The 22353-nt window shown below is 45.0% G+C and overlaps 1 protein-coding gene across 1 annotated transcript in view; it reads left to right on the top strand.

Annotated features, from left to right (window-relative positions):
- The window catches only part of UBN2 (ubinuclein 2), a 588508-nt gene that overhangs the window by 118090 nt on the left and 448065 nt on the right, over nt 1-22353 (top strand). The window contains exon 5 of the mRNA XM_069231231.1: nt 2858-2970. Coding sequence (XP_069087332.1) covers nt 2858-2970 — 113 coding nt within the window. The remainder of the gene's footprint in view (nt 1-2857; nt 2971-22353) is intronic.

Raw genomic sequence — 22353 nt, 5'->3', positions numbered from 1 at the left:
GAATACGTTTTTATAATAGTTGATTAAGGGGTATCTGGAGGCTTTCATCGTATGTTTGAACGATGCATCTGACCCCAGAAAAATACTAGAGGCTTTTCAGGTGATTGTGGGAGAAGTAAGGTGAGGACTGATGAATACTGTAAATTGCAAATCGCATTGTTAAAAGGGCTGGCTTGATCCTGCTTGTGCAAAAGCACTCAGGGCTTTAAAAGCCGGTTTGGGGAAATCGCCGTATTTTCAGGAGGAAATGAGCGCGATAGGCAGTGTTATAATTTAGTGATGAAGCAGAAAAATGCTTTAAGGGCAGAAGCACTTGCCTTGTAGAGGCCACAGTTTTAAGGACAACACAGCTTTTTGGCGTGTTGGCACCCCTTTATTGAAACTGGTAGATGGGCCACATCTAGAGGTGGCCATTAGTGAGGCAGATTGGGTCTCTTATTTCTCTATTTTATTCCAAACTAGATGGGTAGGTGACTGACTGTAACTCTGTTTCCCTTAGTAGTGTCTCAATTGATGTAACATTTTTTTTAGATGAAGTCAACAAGACCTTAAATGCCAGTATGGGGGGGGAAGGCCGGGGCCCCAACCATTTTCTTATTCATCTTTGCAAATCTAATGTTTTCCTCTGGGGCCCCTTGGTGACTTAGGTCTTTGGAGCTTAATGTAAAATAGGCTTCCCGATAGTTTGGACGGAGTCCCTAATTATCACCATATTTAAAAAGTGCGATCGTAGTAGTCTGGCCTGCTATAGGCCAATACCTTTAGTAGATTTATCTGGCCCAAGGTAGTGGGATGCAATATTTTGGGCAGATGAAAAGGGTATTCTATCTGACCTGCAGTATGGCTTCCACCCTGATGTGGGGATGATGTGGGGATGATAGAGCAGGGACTCAATTTAAAAATGCTTTTTGAGAAATATTGTTGAATCAGAAAAAGGAGTTAGTTTTTGTTTTTTGTTGACCTTTCCTCCGCATTTGACTGCATGAATCATGATAAACTTTGGTTAATTATGCAGGAACTTGATATGGACCCTGCCATAGTTCAGTTTATTAGGCAATTCTATCAGAGCTTCAGGGCAAGAATGCGGCATTGGTGTGGAGGAGTATACACCGGTGCATTCAGCATAGAAAGTGGGGGTGGATTGGGGAGGTGGAGACAGTGTTGCGTTTTAGCACTCTTCCTTTTTACTCAGAATTTCTCCACCAGCACAGCTCCCAAACTGTTTATTTACAGAGATCGTTCCCAAATAGGCCGTCAACCCATTCCTGCCCTTCTCTATGCTGACAATGTTGTCCTCATGGCACACACCCTTGTGGGCGCACAATGGGTATTAAACTGTTTTGTTGAATACATGGAGGTACTAGGGCTGACTGTGATTAAAAGTAAGACCTTTGTTATGAGATAGTGGGAAAAGTACTCCAAAGTGACGAGAAATGACTATTGGAGACAGCAGGATTTGCAATACAAAGACCTTTGCATACCTGGGAGTGGTGTTTGATTATAAGGGTGTATGGACTCAGCCATAATCCACCAGGAAATTACTGTTCCAGAGAGTGAATATGGCCTTGCGTAACTTTGCTTGTACGCTAGGAAAGAAGCCGCTTGTGGAAATGCTATCCATCTATAAAACAGTGTGTGACCACAACACTTTTGGTGCAGGATTGTGGTGACGCATTAGTACTTGTCCGCTCTGAGTGGTTGAAAATGCCCTTTTAAGGTATATTCTCACTCCCAAGCAACCCGTTGTTGGTTTCCCGCGCAGTTAGGTCTGTTATAAATCTCTGATATTGTTAAGTATCAGACAATATTATTATGGCATTAGATCTGGACCTCTGAGTATACAGGTCTCAATCGTGAGATAATTAAGGATTGTTTTAAATCTTCCTCTTTATTATGCACTCTCTAGTTAAACTATATTAAGAACTTTGTGTGATTTGAGACACCCAGAGTTTTTTTAACCCACCAGAGGCTATGCAGCAGGTCGCAAGGAGGGAATTTAAAAGGGAGTGTTTTTCTGTTAGAGGAAGAAGGTGTCTTTGGAGTTGATTAAACCAACTGTTTTAAGAAACCAAATTATGCCGCTTATCTTTGATATTCAACCTTATTTAGTACAGGTAATTAATGTGCAGCACAGATTTGTTTTAACACACTTTAGAATGGAAATATTCCATTGTCTGATAAGTTTCCCCGCTGTCAGCGACTGGTCTCTGAGGCTAGAAAAATGCTCATTTGATAATGTATCAATTTAAAGCACCTTCCATACTGTTATTTTATAAATATTTTTATGTACTGAGAAAGGTCTTGCTTTTGCCATTGTTAAAATCTCTGAAGTTTGCACAATGCCGTCCAGCATATTTGCTTTTACAGTCATTACCTTCGGTTTTTATGTGCAAAGTGATGTCAAAATATTTGTGGGCTGTGATAAAGCAGGGAAAGATTATACAGCTCCAGTAGGAAAGTTTTAAATATATGCTTTGTCTGTGAGTGCTGCAGATGCATGATGATGTTATGTATTCTTAAATGTATTTATTTTTAATTGTGTATGCTTTTATGGTTTTTATACAAAATTTAATAAAGTTTGTTTTGATGTCTGACTAAGCAATATTGTCTATTTTGGAATAATATTGCATTATGATAACTAGCTTATTACTGGATTCTTTTTTGTCTGTGCTCCGTTTGTTGTGTTTGAGTTAAAGTTTTATGTGCTCTGTTTGTGTGAAATACTGTTTGAATTGATTTGCAATACACAAGTTTGTTTTGCTGCAGCTAAGATGTCCCTCCCTTCATTAACTTTTTTCGAGTTATGCTTGTGCACGCATTGCAAAGGTTGAACAATTTTCTGGCTTGCTTCCTATAGGTCGCTAAACTGAAGGATATTGAGGATTGTACCCTGAAGAAGCGGAAGCGCAAGGAGGATTGCTTTGATAAAGATAAGAGGCCACGTAAAATAAAAGTGCCTAATCAGCTGGGGTATGTTTATGCAGCATAAGGATTTATAACTCTATGTCTCCAGTAAAAAAAAGCCTCTTGAAAATGATTGTTTTTCCCTTATCTCCGAACTAACCAAATGTTTTTATAGCTGCTGTTACCTTTTCTTTTTCTGTTTCTCAAGTAGTTATATAATCATTCTAAGTTGGCTTTTGGCTATAACATAGAGCCCTGCAAACTGTCACCCTCTGGAGCTTACTTGAAATCCTTAATGGCATTTGTCTTTCTGGAATATTATTCTATATAACATCATTTAAATTTCTATTCAGATGTAACACCATTTGTATTAGACTGGCTTCCTATTTAAATCCAAAACTTCCTCCTTCACAACACCCAGCGATATAATCTTGAGTGAGTCCCATTCCCAAGCATTGCATTTTGGAAAAACTACATAACTGCTCTGTGGTGGTTGTTGGGACTCAGAAGTAGAGGGTTGCATGCAGGGTAGTGTTTTGGTTGAGTTTTCTACACAGAAGATTTCAACTGGAGCATTCTTTTCAAGATGTTTCAATTCTAGATTGAGGCACACAGAATATTGCCGACCACTTTTTCCTCCTATTGATTTTGGAATGTTAAATACTTATCAACTCTTAATTTGCAGACTCTCTCCTAGACCCTGGTTAACCCGCTGCAAGCATGTGCCAACGAGTCCACAAAAAAACTTCATTGTGCTGTGTAAATACAGAATATCCCTGCCTCATTGCAGGAAATCAAAACATGTATTAACAGGGTTTTCTTTGTCCATCTGAAAGCACATTTTCTTTCCTGTTTGTACAAATAATGTCAAAATAATTGTTCAAATTTTCAGGCCTATAACTATCGTTCCTAACACTATCCTGCAGATAAATAACTGTAAAACTGTCTCGATAAGCCCACATAGTCTTGTAAAGATGGGAGAATACACTGTCAATTTGTCAGCCAGGCTATTCCCTACCAGTATATCTTGCAGTATTGGTTGAAAGACGATAAATTTTTTTATTTTTATGCAGGGAGTTGCGTGAAAAATTGGTTTGTTGTTTGACTTGGGAGTCCACTCTGGACATACAACTGCCACAATCCCTGTCAGGTTAAAGCACAAAAGTTGCCAAGTTAACCTATGCTTAACCCTCTGCTAGCTTGGCACAGCTTTCAGGCTTAACGTGGAGGCACTTTGTAAAGTATTATGTTCGATGGCATCTGTCGCTGTAGATACACATGGTATGCATGAGCTCGCCATCTGGTGTTGGGTCGGAGTGTTACAAGTTGTTTTTCTTCGAAGAAGTGTTTTCGAGTCACGGGACCGAGTGACTCCACCTTCTGTGCTCATTGCGCATGGGCGTCGACTCCATCTTCGATTGTTTTCTTTCCGCCATCGGGTTCGGACGTGTTCCTGTCGCTCCGAGTTTCGGAACGGAAAGATAGCTGAAGACGGAAGATTTTCGACGGTATCGTTGCGATCCGGTTAGAGATAGACACATACGACGACGCGTTCAACATCGAAGCGCCTCGGTGCCCTTCGGGGTAGATTTCGGCACCCCGTCGGGGCCTAGTCGGCCCGACCGCGTGGAGGACAACGCCGATGGATCGGACCCCGTTTCGATTCTGCCCCGAATGCCACAACAAATATCCTTATACGGACCTACACTCGGTCTGTAATCTGTGCCTGTCACCCGAGCACAGCGAAGAATCCTGTGAGGCCTGTCGGGCGTTCCGGTCCCGAAAAACTCTGCGCGACCGTCGAGCGAGAAGACTCCAGATGGCGTCCACGCCAAAAGAGCGTCCACAGTTCGAGACAGAAGAGGAACAGGAGGAATCCTTTTCCATCCAGGACTCAGACTCCGACGAGCTACACTCTACAAGAACTGTGAGTAAGACGTCGAGATCAAACCTTAAAAAAGGAAAGAAGGCCCAGGGGACGCCACTGCCAACCGGCCATGGCTCCACCCAAATTCTCGGTGACCAACAATCGGCACCGAAAAAGGCCCATTCAGTGTCGAGATCGTCCGACTTCGGTCGAGACACCGGCACGCAGCCTCCTCGGGACCGAGAGAGTGCTAAACAGAAGCATCGACACCGAGAGTTCGGTGTCGACACGGATCGACGCCGAGACAGTGGCGCCGAAGACCATAGAGGCCAGGAATTTTCGGCACAGAAAAAGAGGAAGGTTACCTCGGAGCCGAAAAAACAATCGACTGGGTTTTCGGAGCCGAAAAAAGCGACATCAGACCCTGTTTCTGGCTCCTACACTGAAGAGCATTCTATGTCTTCTCAAATGAAGAAACATAGATTTGAACAAGAACTGCAATCCACTGACGTGGATCACACGCAAAAGCGTATCTTTATTCAGCAGGGGACAGGGAAGATCAGTACCCTTCCACCTGTCAAACGAAAGAGAACGCTTCAGTTTACTCCTCAGCAACAAACAGCACAAAAGGTAACACCTCCTCCCTCGCCTCCACCTGTAACTCCGGCTTCGCCAACTTACACCCCGTCACATTCGCCAGCTCACACCGCCATGAGCCACGATGACCAAGATCAGGATGCGTGGGACTTGTATGACGCACCAGTGTCTGATAACAGCCCAGACACATACCCAACTAGGCCATCACCACCGGAAGACAGCACAGCCTACTCACAAGTGGTGGCTAGAGCAGCATTATTCCATAATGTGGAACTACACTCGGAACAAGTAGAGGATGATTTTTTATTTAACACCCTCTCCTCAACCCACAGCTCCTACCAAAGCCTGCCGATGCTCCCAGGCATGCTACGCCATGCAAAGGACATTTTCAAGGAGCCAGTTAAAAGTAGGGCAGTGACGCCTAGGGTGGACAAAAAGTATAAGGCGCCTCCTACGGACCCTGTATTCATCACCTCTCAGCTGCCACCAGACTCTGTGGTGGTAGGGGCTGCCAGAAAACGGGCAAACTCACACACTTCTGGGGATGCACCTCCCCCAGATAAAGAAAGTAGGAAGTTCGATGCAGCCGGGAAGAGGGTTGCTGTCCAAGCAGCAAACCAGTGGCGCATCGCAAATTCACAAGCGCTGCTAGCGCGATACGACAGAGCCCACTGGGATGAGATGCAGCATCTCATTGAACATCTCCCAAAAGATCTGCAAAAAAGAGCAAAACAGGTTGTTGAGGAGGGTCAAAACATTTCCAACAATCAAATACGCTCCTCCATGGATGCAGCAGACACGGCCGCAAGAACCATTAATACGTCGGTTACCATCCGTAGGCACGCATGGCTCAGAACGTCTGGATTCAAGCCAGAAATTCAGCAGGCAGTGCTTAACATGCCAGTAAACGAGAAACTTCTGTTCGGTTCGGAGGTCGACACAGCCATAGAAAAGCTCAAGAAGGACACTGACACTGCCAAGGCCATGGGCGCACTCTACTCCCCGCAGAGCAGAGGATCTTATAACACCTTCCGCAAAACACCTTTTAGAGGAGGGTTTCGGGGTCAGGCCACACAAGCTAGCACCTCACAGTCCGCACCGCCCACCTACCAGGGACAGTACAGGGGAGGTTTTCGGGGCCAGTATAGAGGGGGGCAATTTCCTAGAAATAGAGGAAGATTTCAAAGCCCCAAAACCACTACCAACAAGCAGTGACTCACACGTCACTCACCCCTCCCACACAACACCAGTGGGGGGGAGGATACATCAATATTACGAAGCATGGGACAAAATAACTACAGACACATGGGTCCTAGCAATTATCCAACATGGTTATTGCATAGAATTCATGCAATTCCCTCCAGACATACCACCAAAATCACAAAATTTATCAAAATACCATTCACAGCTTCTAGAGATAGAAGTTCAAGCACTACTGCAAAAAAATGCAATAGAATTAGTACCAAGCACACAAATAAACACAGGAGTTTATTCACTGTACTTCTTGATACCAAAAAAGGACGAAACACTGAGACCAATTCTAGACCTCAGGGTAGTAAACACATTCATCAAATCAGACCACTTTCACATGGTCACACTACAAGAAGTGTTACCATTGCTCAGAAAACACGACTACATGACAACCCTAGACCTCAAGGACGCATATTTCCATATACCAATACATCAATCACACAGGAAATATCTAAGGTTTGTATTCAAAGGAATACATTACCAATTCAAAGTATTGCCTTTTGGTTTAACAACCGCTCCAAGAGTATTCACAAAATGCCTAGCAGTAGTCGCTGCACACATCAGAAGGCAGCAAATACATGTGTTCCCGTATCTAGACGACTGGCTAATCAAAACCAGTTCGCTCACACAATGCTCAAACCACACAAATCAAGTCATACAAACCCTCTACAATCTAGGGTTCACCGTCAACTTTGCAAAATCAAACATTCTGCCAAGCAAAGTACAGCAATATCTAGGAGCCATAATAGACACGACAAAAGGAGTAGCAACGCCAACTCCACAAAGGATCCACAATTTCAACAGGGTCATTCAACACATGTCTCCAAACCAAACAATACAAGCAAGAACAATACTACAGCTCCTAGGCATGATGTCCTCATGCATAGCCATTGTCCCAAACGCAAGACTGCACATGAGGCCCTTACAACAGTGCCTAGCCTCACAGTGGTCTCAAGCACAGGGTCACCTTCTAGATCTGGTGTTGCTAGACCGCCAAACTTACCTATCGCTTCTATGGTGGAACAGTATAAATTTAAACAGAGGGCGGCCTTTCCAAGACCCAGTGCCACAGTACGTAATAACAACAGATGCTTCCATGACAGGGTGGGGAGCACATCTCAATCAACACAACATAAGAGGACAATGGAACATACATCAAACAAAACTGCATATAAATCATCTAGAATTATTAGCAGTTTTTCAAGCACTAAAAGCTTTCCAACCAATCATAACCCACAAATACATCCTTGTCAAAACAGACAACATGACAACGATGTATTATCTAAACAAACAAGGAGGAACACATTCAACGCAGTTAAGCTTGTTAGCTCAAAAAATATGGAAGTGGGCAATCCACCATCAAATTGGTCTAATAGCACAGTTTATTCCGGGGATCCAGAATCAGCTGGCAGACAATCTCTCTCGAGATCACCAGCAAGTCCACGAATGGGAAATCCACCCACAAATTCTGAACACCTACTTCACACTCTGGGGAACACCACAAATAGACTTATTTGCAACAAAAGAGAACGCAAAATGCCAAAACTTCGCGTCCAGATACCCACACAAGCAATCCCAAGGCAATGCCCTATGGATGAACTGGTCAGGAATATTTGCTTACGCTTTTCCTCCTCTCCCTCTCCTTCCTTACCTAGTAAACAAATTGAGTCAAAACAAACTCAAACTCATTTTAATAGCACCAACGTGGGCAAGACAACCCTGGTACACAACACTGCTAGATCTGTCTGTAGTACCACACATCAAACTGCCCAACAAACCAGATCTGTTAACGCAACACAACCAACAGATCAGACACCCGGACCCAGCATCGCTGAATCTAGCAATCTGGCTCCTGAAATCCTAGAATTCGGACACTTACAACTTAGCCAAGAGTGTATGGAAGTCATAAAGCAGGCCAGAAGGCCATCCACTAGACACTGCTACGCAAGTAAGTGGAAAAGATTTGTTTGGTACTGCCATCATAATCAGATACAACCACTAGAGGCAACTCCAAAACATATAGTAAATTACTTGCTCCATTTACAAAAAGCAAAGCTAGCCTTCTCTTCTATTAAAATACACCTTGCAGCAATATCTGCATACCTGCAAACTACATATTCAACTTCCTTGTATAGGATACCAGTTATCAAAGCATTCATAGAAGGGCTTAAAAGAATTATACCACCAAGAACACCACCTGTTCCTTCATGGAACCTAAACGTGGTTCTAACAAGACTCATGGGCCCACCTTTCGAACCCATGCACTCTTGCGGAATACAATTCCTCACCTGGAAAGTTGCCTTTCTCATCGCCATTACATCTCTAAGAAGAGTAAGTGAAATTCAAGCGTTCACAACACAAGAACCTTTTATACAAATACATCAAAATAAGGTCGTCCTACGACCTAATCCAAAATTTTTACCAAAAGTTATTTCTCCATTCCATCTAAATCAAACGGTAGAACTACCAGTATTCTTCCCACAGCCAGATTCTGTGGCTGAAAGAGCACTACATACATTAGATGTCAAAAGAGCATTAATGTACTACATTGACAGAACGAAGAACATCAGAAAAACTAAACAGCTATTTATTGCATTCCAAAAACCTCATGCAGGTAACCCAATATCAAAACAAGGTATAGCCAGATGGATAGTTAAATGCATCCAAATCTGCTACCTTAAAGCAAAAAGACAACTGCCCATTACTCCCAGGGCACATTCAACAAGGAAAAAAGGTGCTTCAATGGCCTTTTTAGGAAACATCCCAATGCAAGAAATTTGTAAGGCAGCCACTTGGTCTACGCCTCACACATTCACCAAACACTACTGTATAGATGTGCTATCCGCACAACAAGCTACAGTAGGTCAAGCTGTATTAAGAACTCTATTTCAGACAACTTCTACTCCTACAGGCTAAACCACCGCTTATGGGGAACTAACTGCTTACTAGTCTATGCATACCATGTGTATCTACAGCGACAGATGCCATCGAACTGAAAATGTCACTTACCCAGTGTACATCTGTTCGTGGCATCAGTCGCTGAGATTCACATGGACCCACCCACCTCCCCGGAAGCCTGTAGCAGTTCAGACGTTACCTTCAATTTTGTACATTTGTATATATATTACTTAATCCTTTAATAGGTACATACTTACATTTTTCATTGCGCGGGCACTATTACTATAGTACAACTCCTACCTCACCCTCTGCGGGGAAAACAATCGAAGATGGAGTCGACGCCCATGCGCAATGAGCACAGAAGGTGGAGTCACTCGGTCCCGTGACTCGAAAACACTTCTTCGAAGAAAAACAACTTGTAACACTCCGACCCAACACCAGATGGCGAGCTCATGCATACCATGTGAATCTCAGCGACTGATGCCACGAACAGATGTACACTGGGTAAGTGACATTTTCATTATGCAGCTCGCAAACAGTAATAAAGTGAAAGGACAACACAAAAAAAATCCCATTCCAACTTAGAATAGAGTAAACTTTAATAAAGGATTTGACACCAAAATGACAAACATCCATTCAGTAAAATCGGTGTTATGATTTTTTTTTTTTATTTATGGTAAAAACTAGCACCTAAAAGATTAAAGCTCCGAGTGCAGACATATAGTTCTCCAGTATTGGATCTTTCATAGAGTCACATGCTTGAATCATCCCAGTCGTCGAGGTGGGAGCCTCACGGTAACCTCAAATACACATTGCAGTAAACATTACACACTAGGCCCTAAAGGCCCAAATAGGCTCTTTTATAGCCTATCCATGTCCTTTTATGAAAAAGACCCAAACTTGAGGCACAGCCTATCAGACTTCGAACACCCTCTAGAATGCTCCCAAAAGAGGCTCTTTCCCCCAGATTTTCTACCGCAGGTCGTGTGAAAGGGAGTCTCCCTGAGCTCTGCTCAGTTTATCTTTCTGACAGGATTCTTTCTCTCAGAAAACCCAGTTTTCAAGTGACAATATGTGTCAACAATTAAGAAAGGTCTTTTCAGAGACTGTGGCAGTTGTGGGAAGAAGATACTACACATGGATGATCCCCACAAGAAGTGCATCTACTGCCTGCATCCAGACCACAAGGTGAGAGACTGTAAGATCTGTTGCACCTTTAGTCAGAAAACCCTCAAGGACCATGAGGGTAGGCTTCTGTTGTGGCTACAAAGACAGAAAGCCATGGAGAACCCATCCACAGAGTGAAACATCATCTCCTGCTTCTCACTCCTTAAAAAGATCTGGAGAGAAAGAAAGACTGCCTGAAGAGCCACCGAAGAAAGTGGCTAAGAAGTCAAAATATGCATCTGTGGAGAAACATAGGAGCCAAGAGGCTGCTACATCGGGGTCACCAAAACACTTGAAAAAGGTTCGCTCAGAGCCTACTACCCATGTGGGGGAAAAAGGGCACCCACTAAACGTGCTTCCCTTTCGCTGTCGCCAACAAAGGACCTGGTAAGACTCCTCAGAGGCTGCCAAAAAAGCCCCGTCGACGACCCAGTCGACGATCACAGCGTCGACGTTTACAATGGCGGTATCTCCAATGATAGTTACATCATCACCGCTTTCATCTTCGATCATCACCGCCAAGATCTATGGAAAGGCATTGTCGACTAGAACGTCATTGACTGAAGCGTCATTGGTCCATCCGACGACGGGGGCACTACCGTTGACAAAAGACCTCTTGATGAAGTTAGAGAACACCGTCGACGAGCACACCGGTGGCACCGTTGGAGGCACAGTCGACGGGAGAGGCACTGTCGACAAGAGGACCGTCGACGACTAAGACTGAACTGTCGACGGCAATGTTGGACATTTCGTCAGCGCAGTCGTCAGTGGTGATACCATCTTCCAGAGAGTTAGGAGTGCAGCAGGATTCAGTGAGATTCCTTCCTCTTTCTATTATCACCATGGAGAATAAAACGTCGCCGATTCTCGCAAGACATACTTCTCCAAGTAAGGTGTTGCCATATCCTCCACAGCACCTTCTAGATGATGACGACGACATTTATTCTCAAGATGATGGAATGTTTGGTGCAGCCAGTAGTCTATCACAGCTGCATGTAAAATGTCAAGACTTGGTTGAGGAGGATGAAGGACAGTAACAGCCCAACTATTCCTCAATTACTTTCCAACAAGATTCATCATACCCAGTAGGGGAGGCACAACCTTCCTTTCCCATGCCTAGATCATTAGTTGAAGATATCCAGGGTATGTTGAAGGACTATTATCGAAGGTTTCCACCGTTGATGCCTGTAACACTATCCAGACAGTACAGCCAGCCGATGCCTCTGCAAACTCCTATGACCAGTCACCTGCGAACGCCACACAGAAGCATTCCATTTGTTTACTAACCACAGGAGGATCGTCGCTATACAGATGACGAGAGGAAAGAAGGTAAAATAATGGAGGCACCTCCTAGTGACTGGGATGACTACCTCATTCCCACACCATCACCGCCGCCAGCAGGGCCGGTTGATTCACCCCCGGAGGACATAGGAGGCTTTCATAATTTAATGGACAGAGTGGCAAAGAGATTAAATTTGCCCATTATTACGCAGGAAACAGATTGTTTCATATATGACTTCAAAGAGCCAGCAAAGAGATCAGTGAGGGCTGTCCCGATAGAGGATTTCCTATGGCAGGAGTGGTTGAAGACAATGAAAAATCCAGCAACAGTGCCTTCCCGGATGCCGAGGCTGGAAAAGAAGTACAAAGCCCCGGATAACATCCAGCCTGCTTGGTGTCCCAACCGGATTCGGTAATCTCAAGCGGCGCAGCGTCTATCTAAGAACCTTTCAGTGCCTATTACATCGTCTCCATACAAGGACTGTAGGAGGTTGGACAATATTGGTAAGAGATTTTCCTCAGTGGCGGCGATCACAGTGAAGGCGGCTAACTCCTTGGCCATTTTAGGAAGGTATGATAGCCAGATGTGGGCAGACATGTCTGCTTATTTAGACCTCTTGCCGGAGGATGCGAAGGGGAAAGCAAGGAAGGAGCTGCAGGAGGGTGAGCAGATTGTGGCTGAAGTCATAGACTGCGCAATCAAAATTTCCTTGACAGGATTCCGACAACTGGCAGGAGCAGCGGTCTTGCGTAGACAGGGGTGGCTGAAGTAGACTTCCATCCGTCTGGAGGTTCAGAGCCGGATTCTGGACATGGTCATTTGATGGAGAAAGCCTGTTTGGGAAGCATGTAGATGACATGTTACAAACCATCAAAATGGATACGGACACTGCTAAATCGCTAGGTACATTGCAGTACAGGAAACAGCCTTTTCGTGGAGCAAGGGGTAGATGAAGTTACTCCTTTCGTGGTGGCTTCCACCCGTATAAACCCCAGTACCACTCCTCTTGGCAGGACCCCAGCAGCAATACAGTCAGCAACAGCAGCGTTATCGATAGCCACCTACCCCTGCTTAAAGGCACCCAGCAAAAGGAAGAGCGACTGCCCGTGGAAGAGATACCGGCAGAAAGCAATGACCAACCGAACATACCAGCTTCCTCTGCTACCAGAGGCTTGAAAATTGGGGGGTCGCATCACTTCTCACCTCCTTCGATGGTCGGATAGAACATCCAACAGGTGGGTGCTAGATATAGTGGCATGGGGACATACTCTGTAGTTCATACAGGGACCACAGAACATCCTACCGTCAGGCCCACCATCTTCACAACTAAAACAACTCCTTGGGGAGGTGTATGTGATGGTGCACAAAGGGGCAATAGGATTGGCCCCTGCTCCTCACAGGAACAAGGGGTTCTATTCACGCTTCTTTCTGGTTTAAAAAAAAAAAAAAAAAAAACATCCGTAGACTGGTGCCCCATTCTGGACTTAAGATCACTGAACAAGTTCCAAAATATGCAGTCGTTCAGGATGGTGACGCTGCAGGACATCTTGTGCCTCTTAAATGCAGGAGGCCACAAGGCATCCCTAGACCTCCAGGATGCGTATTTTCATATTCCAATACACCGCAACCATCGTAAATTTCTCAGGTTCAAGGTGGCTGGTATGCATCTACAGTTTCGTGTCCTTCCCTTTGGTTTGAAGTCGGCCCCCAGGATTTTTACAAAGATGCTAGCTCCAGTGACAGCGCACCTCCGCCAATTGGGCGTACAGGTGTTTCCCTATTTCTACTTCAGGAGCGCAGGTGGTACGCCACACCACCGCTTGCCTCCAGTTGTTCGAAGACCTCGGACTTACCATCAATTGCCAGAAGTCGCAGCTTCGACCCACACAGAAATTAAATTTCTTAGGAGCGGTACTAGACGCTGTCCACAGCAAGGCGTACCCGTCTCAAGAGAGGAAAAAAAAGCTGAACACCTTAGCACGCAAGCTCTCATTAAAAAAGTGTGTTTCGGTTCGCACCTACAAATCATTCCTGGGAATGATCTCATCATGCATCCCGCTGGTCCCAGATTGCAGACTCCACATGCGACCCTTGCAGGAGCAGTTAGACCCTCAGTGGCTTCAGGTTCATGGATCTTTCGAAGACAAAATTCTCATCACATCAGTGATGCAGTTCGCCATGGCTTGGTGGGCAACACCGGCCAATTTGTCCAGCGGTCTCACGTTTCTTCATCAGGTGCCCCGCTATATAGTGACAACGGATGCCTCCCTAGAAGGTTGGGGTGCCCACCTCCAAGATCTACAGATCAGTGGGTCCTGGACTCGTAAAGACAGTCAACGCCACATAAATCAGCTGGAGCTCAAGGCGATAGGTTTGGCTCTAAAAGCCTTTTTGCCAAGGCTTCAGAACTCAAGTGTCTTTATCAGGACGGACAATACTACCAGCATGTTTTATCTAAACGAGCAGGGTGGCACAAGAGCTCTGCAGCTCTTGCAACAGGCTCAGAACATCTGGAAATAGGCCATAGCACACATTTGGCTAAGAGCGGAGCTCGTACCAGGACAGACCAACGTTCTGGCAGATACCCTGAGCAGAACAATTATCCCGTACCACCAGTGGGAATTGGACCAGGAGGTTCTAGACTAACTCTTCCCACTATGGGGCAGGCCAAATCTCGATCTGTTTGCCACATTTTAAAAACCTCAAATGCCCTTATTATGCAAGTTGGCTTCCCCAGAAAGGGTCATGGGCGAATGCGTTAAGATGGTCAGGAGTTTGTCTGCGCCTTTCCTCCGATCCCACTGATATCGAGAGTCATCAGCAAAATGAAGGCAGAGGGTTGTCGTCCTCTATTGATAGCACCCAGATGGCCCAGGCAGGTGTGGTTACGGAACTCTTCATGTTCTCGGGACAGCCACATGTGCTACTCGGACGGAAGCCAACTCTGTTGACAATGCACCAGGGCCAGATCAGACATCCGGATCCATCGTCTCTCCACTTATCGGCCTGGCTCCTGAATTCAATGAGTACGCCACTCGAGACATTCTTTTGGAATGTAGGGATATTTTAGCCAGGGCTAGGGCGGACACCACCAATGAGACCTACCGGTTGAAATGGAAGCGGATTTGTGTGTGGTGTGCAGCAGAAGGAATCCATCCTCTCTTCTTGGCCTGAACAGGTACTGCCGTACTTCTTGCACTTAGCAAAGTCTGGACTTTCATATTCCTCCACCGAGTGCACGTGGCTGCAATTTCTAGGTACAACAGATCTCAAGAGAGTCTCCTTATATTCCACCAGGATTGTGAAGCAATTTCAGAGGGGTCTGTTTCGAGCTTTTCCACTGGTGCGGAAGCATCAGCCCGTATGGTCTCTAAAGGTGGTCCTGGGACAGCTCATGAAACCCCCTTTTGAGCCGATCCACAGAGCAGACCTGAAGTTCATCTCATGGAAAACTGCGTTGTTACTGGCTCTTACTTCGGCTAAGAGAGTAAGTGACATACAGGCCTTCACCATCGAAGAGCCTTTCCTCCAGTTCACCACTACTGGTGTAATTCTTAGGACAAATCCTAAGTATATTCCGAAAGTGCCTTCAAGTTTCCATTTGAATGAACCGGTCCTCTTAAAAACTTTTTTCCCTAATCCGCAGACATTGGCGGAGAAAGCGTTGCATTCATTGGATATTAAAAGGTGTTTAAAGTTTTACCTTCAGAAAACACGTGACATACGAAAATCGGACCAGTTATTTGTGGCCTTTGGTGATGCAAGGAAGGGCCTTCCTGTATCCAAACAGACTGTGGCCAGGTGGATTGGCCCGGCAATCCAATTCTGTCATACTGAGGCTGGTAAACTGCTCCGAACCAGGGTGAGAGCTCATTCTACAATGGTGGTAGCTACGCCGGCAGCACTCTTTGCAGGAGTACTCCTGCAGCATATTTGTAGAGCGGCCACATGGTCCAGCCAACATACCTTCATGAAACACTACTGTCTCGAAAAGACGAATAACATGGACACAGCGGTGGGGCAAGCAGTGCTGAGGCATTTATTTTGTTAAGGTGAGCCTCTCTGGTCATCCCACCTCCACAACCAAGGTAGGCGAGCTGCGTTTTCCGTAATCTGGTCATGTTTAATTTTCCTACTTTTAATGATTATGGTACTTTTTGGTATCGTAGCTAGCTTGATACTTGTCATGATGCTAAAGTTTGATTACTATGCCTAGTTGTTATCTTTAGCTGAACATTACTATTGTATCTTTACATAATAACTAGGAGTAGGATTACTCTTGTTATTGTTATCATTATTATTGATGTTTTGATTATGAGAATACAACTAGTGCCTGGTTAACCAATATTACGGCTCGCTACTCTAATTCAAGCATGTGTATCTATGAAAGATACCAATACTGGAGAAGAAAATTTGTTACTTACCTGTAAATGTAGTTCTCCAGTATTGGTATCTTTCATAGATTCACATGCTACCCACCCTCCTCCCCTCAGAGGCTCCCCTTACGTTTGACTTCACACTTGTGCTAGAAAATCTGAGGGAAAGAGCCTCTGTTGGGAGTATTCTAGAGCAGTGCTCTCCAAACACTTTAATGTTGCGCCCTCCCCCAGTTGAAAAAAAAAACCACTGGGCCCCCCACTCAGTTTTCTTTCACGATTATTTTATAAAATGGCAATGTTTAAATATGTCTAGACCTATTTAAACATTGCATTTAAGTACTGTTCCTTTTTTTGATGCAATAATATGCTTCTGCTTAAAACCAAGCCCTGTTATCTGTAGAATGCTTCTTTTGGCCAGAGGCTGGTGCCCTCCCTAGGGTCACTTGTGGCCCCCCTAGGAGGGCCCGCCCCCCTGTTTGAAGACCTCTGTTCTAGAGTGTGTTGACGCCTGATTGGCTGTGCCTCAAGTTTGGGTCTTTTTATAAAAGGACACTGATAGGCTATAAAATAGCCTATTTGGGCCTTTAGGGCCTAGTGTATAATGTTTACTGCTATATGTGCTTGAGGTTACTGTGAGGCTCCCACCTCGACGACTGGGATTATTCAAGTTTGTGAATCTATTAAAGATACCAATACTGGAGAACTACAGTTACAGGTAACTAACTAATTTACTTGTGTCAGACCTGTTCAAAGTAAAAAAAAAAAAAAAAAAAAAAATGGCCGACCACAATAGAGCACAAGTCGGCTGCAGAGTAGATTTGGCCTGGACTGTGCTTACCTTTTGGACAGTGCAAGACTGGAGGTGTTGTCTGGGAGCCACAGGATAGAGTTGCAGTGAAGATTTCTTCGTTTGGACTTAATCTCTTTTTTTTGGAAGTAGAAAGTATCCAGTGGGATGAAGCTGTAGCCATTGAGAGTACCCAGAGGCTAGAGACCCCTTTGGTGAGGGCCGCTGAACTTGACTAAGTCCCAAGTTTTAGCTTTTGGCACTCTGGGCACCTTTAGCACTACCACCAAGGGCCCAGTACTTAAGGAGGATTGTAAAGGCAAACACTTGGGGAGGAGAGGCGGTGGGGTCAGGTCTAGGTGCAGGTTAAAGATAGTTGGAGCCTTTTCTGTCCCAGAGGCTCTGATAAGGAGGCCATCCAACTATCCCTTGGAGTCACTTTGGTAGTTCTTGGTTCAAGCAGTGGAATAGGGGCTAAGCAGCAAGGCAAGGATCCAAGCAGCAAAGCAGTCCTTCCAGGTGCAGCAAAGCAGAATTTTCGAGTACACACCACTATGCAGACCTCTCAGTCATTTCACAGGTCCAGAAAGTGAACTGAAGAGTAGGTCTTTGGGTCCCTTTTTAGGGTATAGCCTGCGAGAGCATGAGCTAGCGCATGTGTCTTGCTTGTGGGACACTTTTTTAATTATTTTTAAAAAGAGAGGGGTGTGGGGTAGACTTGGTTATCATTTGTTCGCTCTCCTGCCACTTGTCTTTACAGCCTCATAATTTGTTACTTCAGGCCTGGCATCATTCCCTACCATTCTGTGGAGCAGGGACCAATCACTGATTGGTTGAACTTGAATCAACTTAATCAGTGTCCGTCTGCTGCTCCCAACATGACTGAGGTATTATTCTGTTATTTTTAACTTCTAATGCACTGCAAACAGAAGGCGCGTGACTGCAGTTTTCTTTTGTCCTGTTGGGCATGTTTTTGCCAAAGTTTTATTTTCTATAGTTAACTTTATTCTATTTTGCCAAGTCTTCTATTCTCACTTTGCATTCATGTTTTGTTTCAATTTGGCTTATGGGCCATGTTCTCAAATGATGACAATTATCTTATTCTTAATATTGCAAAGCAACATTATTTCTTTGTGAAATCGTATTAACACATAGGGGCTCATTAGGAGTTTAACGAACAGAAACATCTGTCCGCCACATTCCCATTGAGTGGACTGCCACGGTGCTGGAAGTCTCCCCTACGGCCCCATTACAAACTTTCCCACTGGACTGACTGGCGGAAAACAAGGGTTCCACTGGTAAGTCCAGTGGGAAAGTGCTGCAGCATTGTTCTCAGCTCACAATTGACGGCAATGCTGCTGCAAGCAGGGTGCACAGCACCCTTTCAATGCACACTATCTGCACAGCAGACAGTGCCCATTTCAAAGGTGCTGGGCAGTGCCCATTTCAAAGGTGCTGGGCAGAGGGACCTCTGCACTGCCCATGCCACTAGCGTTGGCAGTGCAGGGGACCCCCTGCACTTGTTCTCTGCCAGCCTTTTCATGGCGGATGGTCCAGTCCACCCACTCTGGAGCACTCCATCCCACTCTGGTGCACTCAACCCAACCCCAGACCAATTCACCCCACCCCACTCCACTCTGCCTCCCTCCAGTCCAGTCCAATCCACCATAATCCACTCCACCCCACTCTAATCCAATCTTCTACAACCAGTCAACCTCACCTCAGCCCTATCATTTCAATTCAATCAAATCCACCCACCCAATCCAATATAATCCACCCCACTCCAGTCCACCTCACCCCATTTAGATATACACCACTCAAATCAATTCCACACCATTCAGTCCACTCCACTCTACCCCATCCAGTCCATTCCACCCTAATCCAGTTCACCCACTTTACTCCAATCCACCCCACTACCTCAACCCATTCCACCCCACTATTCACCACTCCACTCCATTCTGACGCGGCAGTCTACAACACTCTGCCACTGAACTCTGCTCCCCTCTACTCAACGACATGCTTCTTTCTCTACTCCAGTCTGCGACACTGTACGCCAACAATTCCACTCTACGACGCTACCTTATCAGCTTTTAGCCATGTTGAACAGCAGCCACACTGGTGTACAACATGGCAAAACAGATTGGGAAGTTTCTAGAGAATTCCCCTTGAAGTGCCTAAAACGTCCTGCTTCCCCTGCTCTGGCTCCTCACGATCTGTATGAACAGTGCAGGGGTGAAAAGTCCTTTATTTGAAGAAGGAGCACAAGCCCATTCAGTTACAAGTGGGGTTGTAACCAGTTCTGCACCCTCATCATGCCAGTTGATGTGGGAACGGTATGCCAAGACATGGGTCCCATACTCACTGCGCCACTGGATTCAAGCTAGCCTGGCTGAAGAGGGGTGATACCCTGAAAATGGCCCCAGAATGCTTGTTTCTGGTCCAGGGAGCACCTGGCTTGGCAGTTAGGGCTGGACTGTTCCATAGGTAGCATGGCCAAGATGGATGTGCATATGGCTGGGTCCAAACTGGGGTGGCGTGGTGTTAAAAAAAAAAGCAATGGATGGGATTGGGGTGAATGTTTGTATTGTTAAGCAATTTGGGAATACTTCACTACCAGGACAAGTAAAACGTAAAAGCACACATCCAAACTTTTCATTACGATGCACCCTCCCTGTGGGAGGTGACCTACAAGCACTAAAAGGGAGAGTAAGTCTTGGCATTGCAGTTATATTGCCAAGTTGAATTGGTGGTTTAAAACTGCATCCATGCTCCAGTGGCAGACTTGGGATGGGTTTTAAAGGGCTTCTTAAGTGGGTTTCACAGGAAGTGCTACAGTCCCACTAGGACCATTTAATTATACACCCTGGGGACAAGTGACTTATAAGTAAATTATTAAAGATACAAATCAGGTGTTGGCCAATTTCACCATGTTCAAAAGGGAGAGCACAGTCACTTTAGCACTGGTAAACGTTGGTAAAGTGCACAGAGTCCTAGAGCCAACAAAAACGAGTTTCAGCAAAAAGTGGAAGGTAAAAGGGGAAAAGGTTTGGGGGGAGACCACAGTAGGGCTGACAGATCTAACACTTGTTTTAATCTAATGCTCTTTGCCTATTTCTTTGGGTTTGTGGTATAATCCCTTGGAGTACCTAGTTTGCAAATAACTCCCGTATCTATCTAAAAATCCTTTTGATATTATTAAAAAACTGAATAGAGTACAATTTCATTCTGAATGCTTGGATGTGGGGACCTACAAAACAATAAAATGCACATTAGCCAAATTAATTTTGTGATTGGTGTTGCTGAATTCAATGGTGATTTATATGATAAAGGATTGCAATTTTTTTTCTCTTCTGTTATAATCAGTCCTATTGCATGAGGGATTTAAAATGTGTATTTTTATAGGCTCCATAGGTACGTTTTTTAAATAGTATATTGTTTTTTTTTTCATTACAGTCATGATCTGCATTTAATTATTACAAGTAAACAAGGTTCAGATGTAACATTGTTGCACCCACTCCGATGTGTCATATCAGTTCTTCTACAGCAATCCTGTATACCATTAAAGACTTTGTAATTATAAACCCCCCAATGCTCCATCATTGAATCCAGTCATGGTATCTCTGTTTTCATTCATTCCTTCCTTCCTCTGCATCTCTCAAGGCCAAAGAAGATTAGTCCCTCATACTCTTGCTTTCAGCTCCCGCCCGCGCCATGACCATCCCACGGCCCCCTTGGGGGTTTGGGTGGGGGTCTGGCATCAGGAGGGACTGTAAGTGCTCATATCACGGCTCCCCACACAGCCAAATTGTCCACCAGATTCTCATCACACCTCCATCTTCATATGCGTCTCCTCAGCTCCCACCCACTCCAGTATGTGTCACTTCCTCCCCTCATCTGCGAGGGAAGATAAAGGGGCGCTCAGACTCAGCCATGTTATAGCAATACGCCTTTTGGCCCAAACCAGACCAGTGATTAATTTTTTCAGGGAGTAGACTGACCAAACATTGTTTAATCGTAAGCGTGATGGCCCACCCCGTGACCTTGTTAAGCTGCTCCAGTATCTCTTCCCAGAAATGCACACCTATCAGACAGCCCTACACCACATGAACAAAATCAGCGCCTACATATCCACAATGCACACACCATGGGTCTCGTGCTGGGTAAATTTTTTGTAGCAGCTTGTGGAAAAGATAGGAAAGGTGGATTCACGTATACGATATGTTATACCTGACAGCCTGGGGTGGTCTCACCTCAAACATTTTGCCTGCTTGCCTCCAATTTTTCTGCATTCTTTCTTGTTGGCCTTAACACTCTGTACACTTTACCTCTGCTAAGCAGTGCTAAAATGCTTGTGCTTGCTCCCTAAAGCATGGCTTGATTAGTATATACTTAATTGGCATATTTAATTTACTTTTAAGTCCCTAGTAAAGTGCACTACATGTGCCCCGGGCCTGTAAATTAAATCCTACTAGGGGGCTGGCAGCACTTCTTCTGCCACCAACTTATGTAGCACTTTACGACATGTCCCAGGCCTACTATTGCAGACTGAGTGCAGTGTTAAACTGCCATGTTGGTTTGGCCTTTAAAAGCCCTTGCCAAGCCTTCAACTTCCTATTTATTACATCACCCCTAATGTACGCCCTAGGTAGCCTATAGGGCAGGGCGTTGTGTAATTAAAAGGTAGGTTATGTACTTTTTAGTTGTACATGCCCCGGTGGAGGAAAAACTCCCAAGTATGTTTTTCACTACTTTAAAGCCTGCACCAAGCATAGGATAACATTGTGGGATTCATTATTACATTTAATAATCTGTTGCTCCTGATTGGGAGGACGTAGATCTGTTGTGTTTTGTATCCATGGAATTATTATGATAAATGCCACTTTCACAAAGGTGACATTTTCCTGCTTTTTGAACTCTGTGCCTGCAGCCTGTCTCTGATAGGCGCCTGGGGTGGGTGAGAGCTGGGCTCTGTGCATTCCCTCTAGACAGTCGCACACAAAACGAGCTTCCTACTGGGTAGGATGGGAGGGAGGATCTAGAAAAAATCTTTAAACTTACAACTGAATAGGCTGTGACTATTTATTTCCATTCACCCCCGCCCCCAGTGAGTCTGGAGCCAGGGCACGAAGGGAGGACCTCTGTATACTTCAGAGTCACCACTGGATGTAAGAACTAGACTTCTGACCCCATCAACTCAGTATACTTCTGGACCTGTGGATAC

Source organism: Pleurodeles waltl, chromosome 4_2, assembly GCF_031143425.1.
Source record: "Pleurodeles waltl isolate 20211129_DDA chromosome 4_2, aPleWal1.hap1.20221129, whole genome shotgun sequence".
Taxonomy (NCBI): domain Eukaryota; kingdom Metazoa; phylum Chordata; class Amphibia; order Caudata; family Salamandridae; genus Pleurodeles; species Pleurodeles waltl.
Note: the sequence above shows the minus strand (reverse complement) of the source record. Positions and strands in the feature narration are given on the sequence as shown.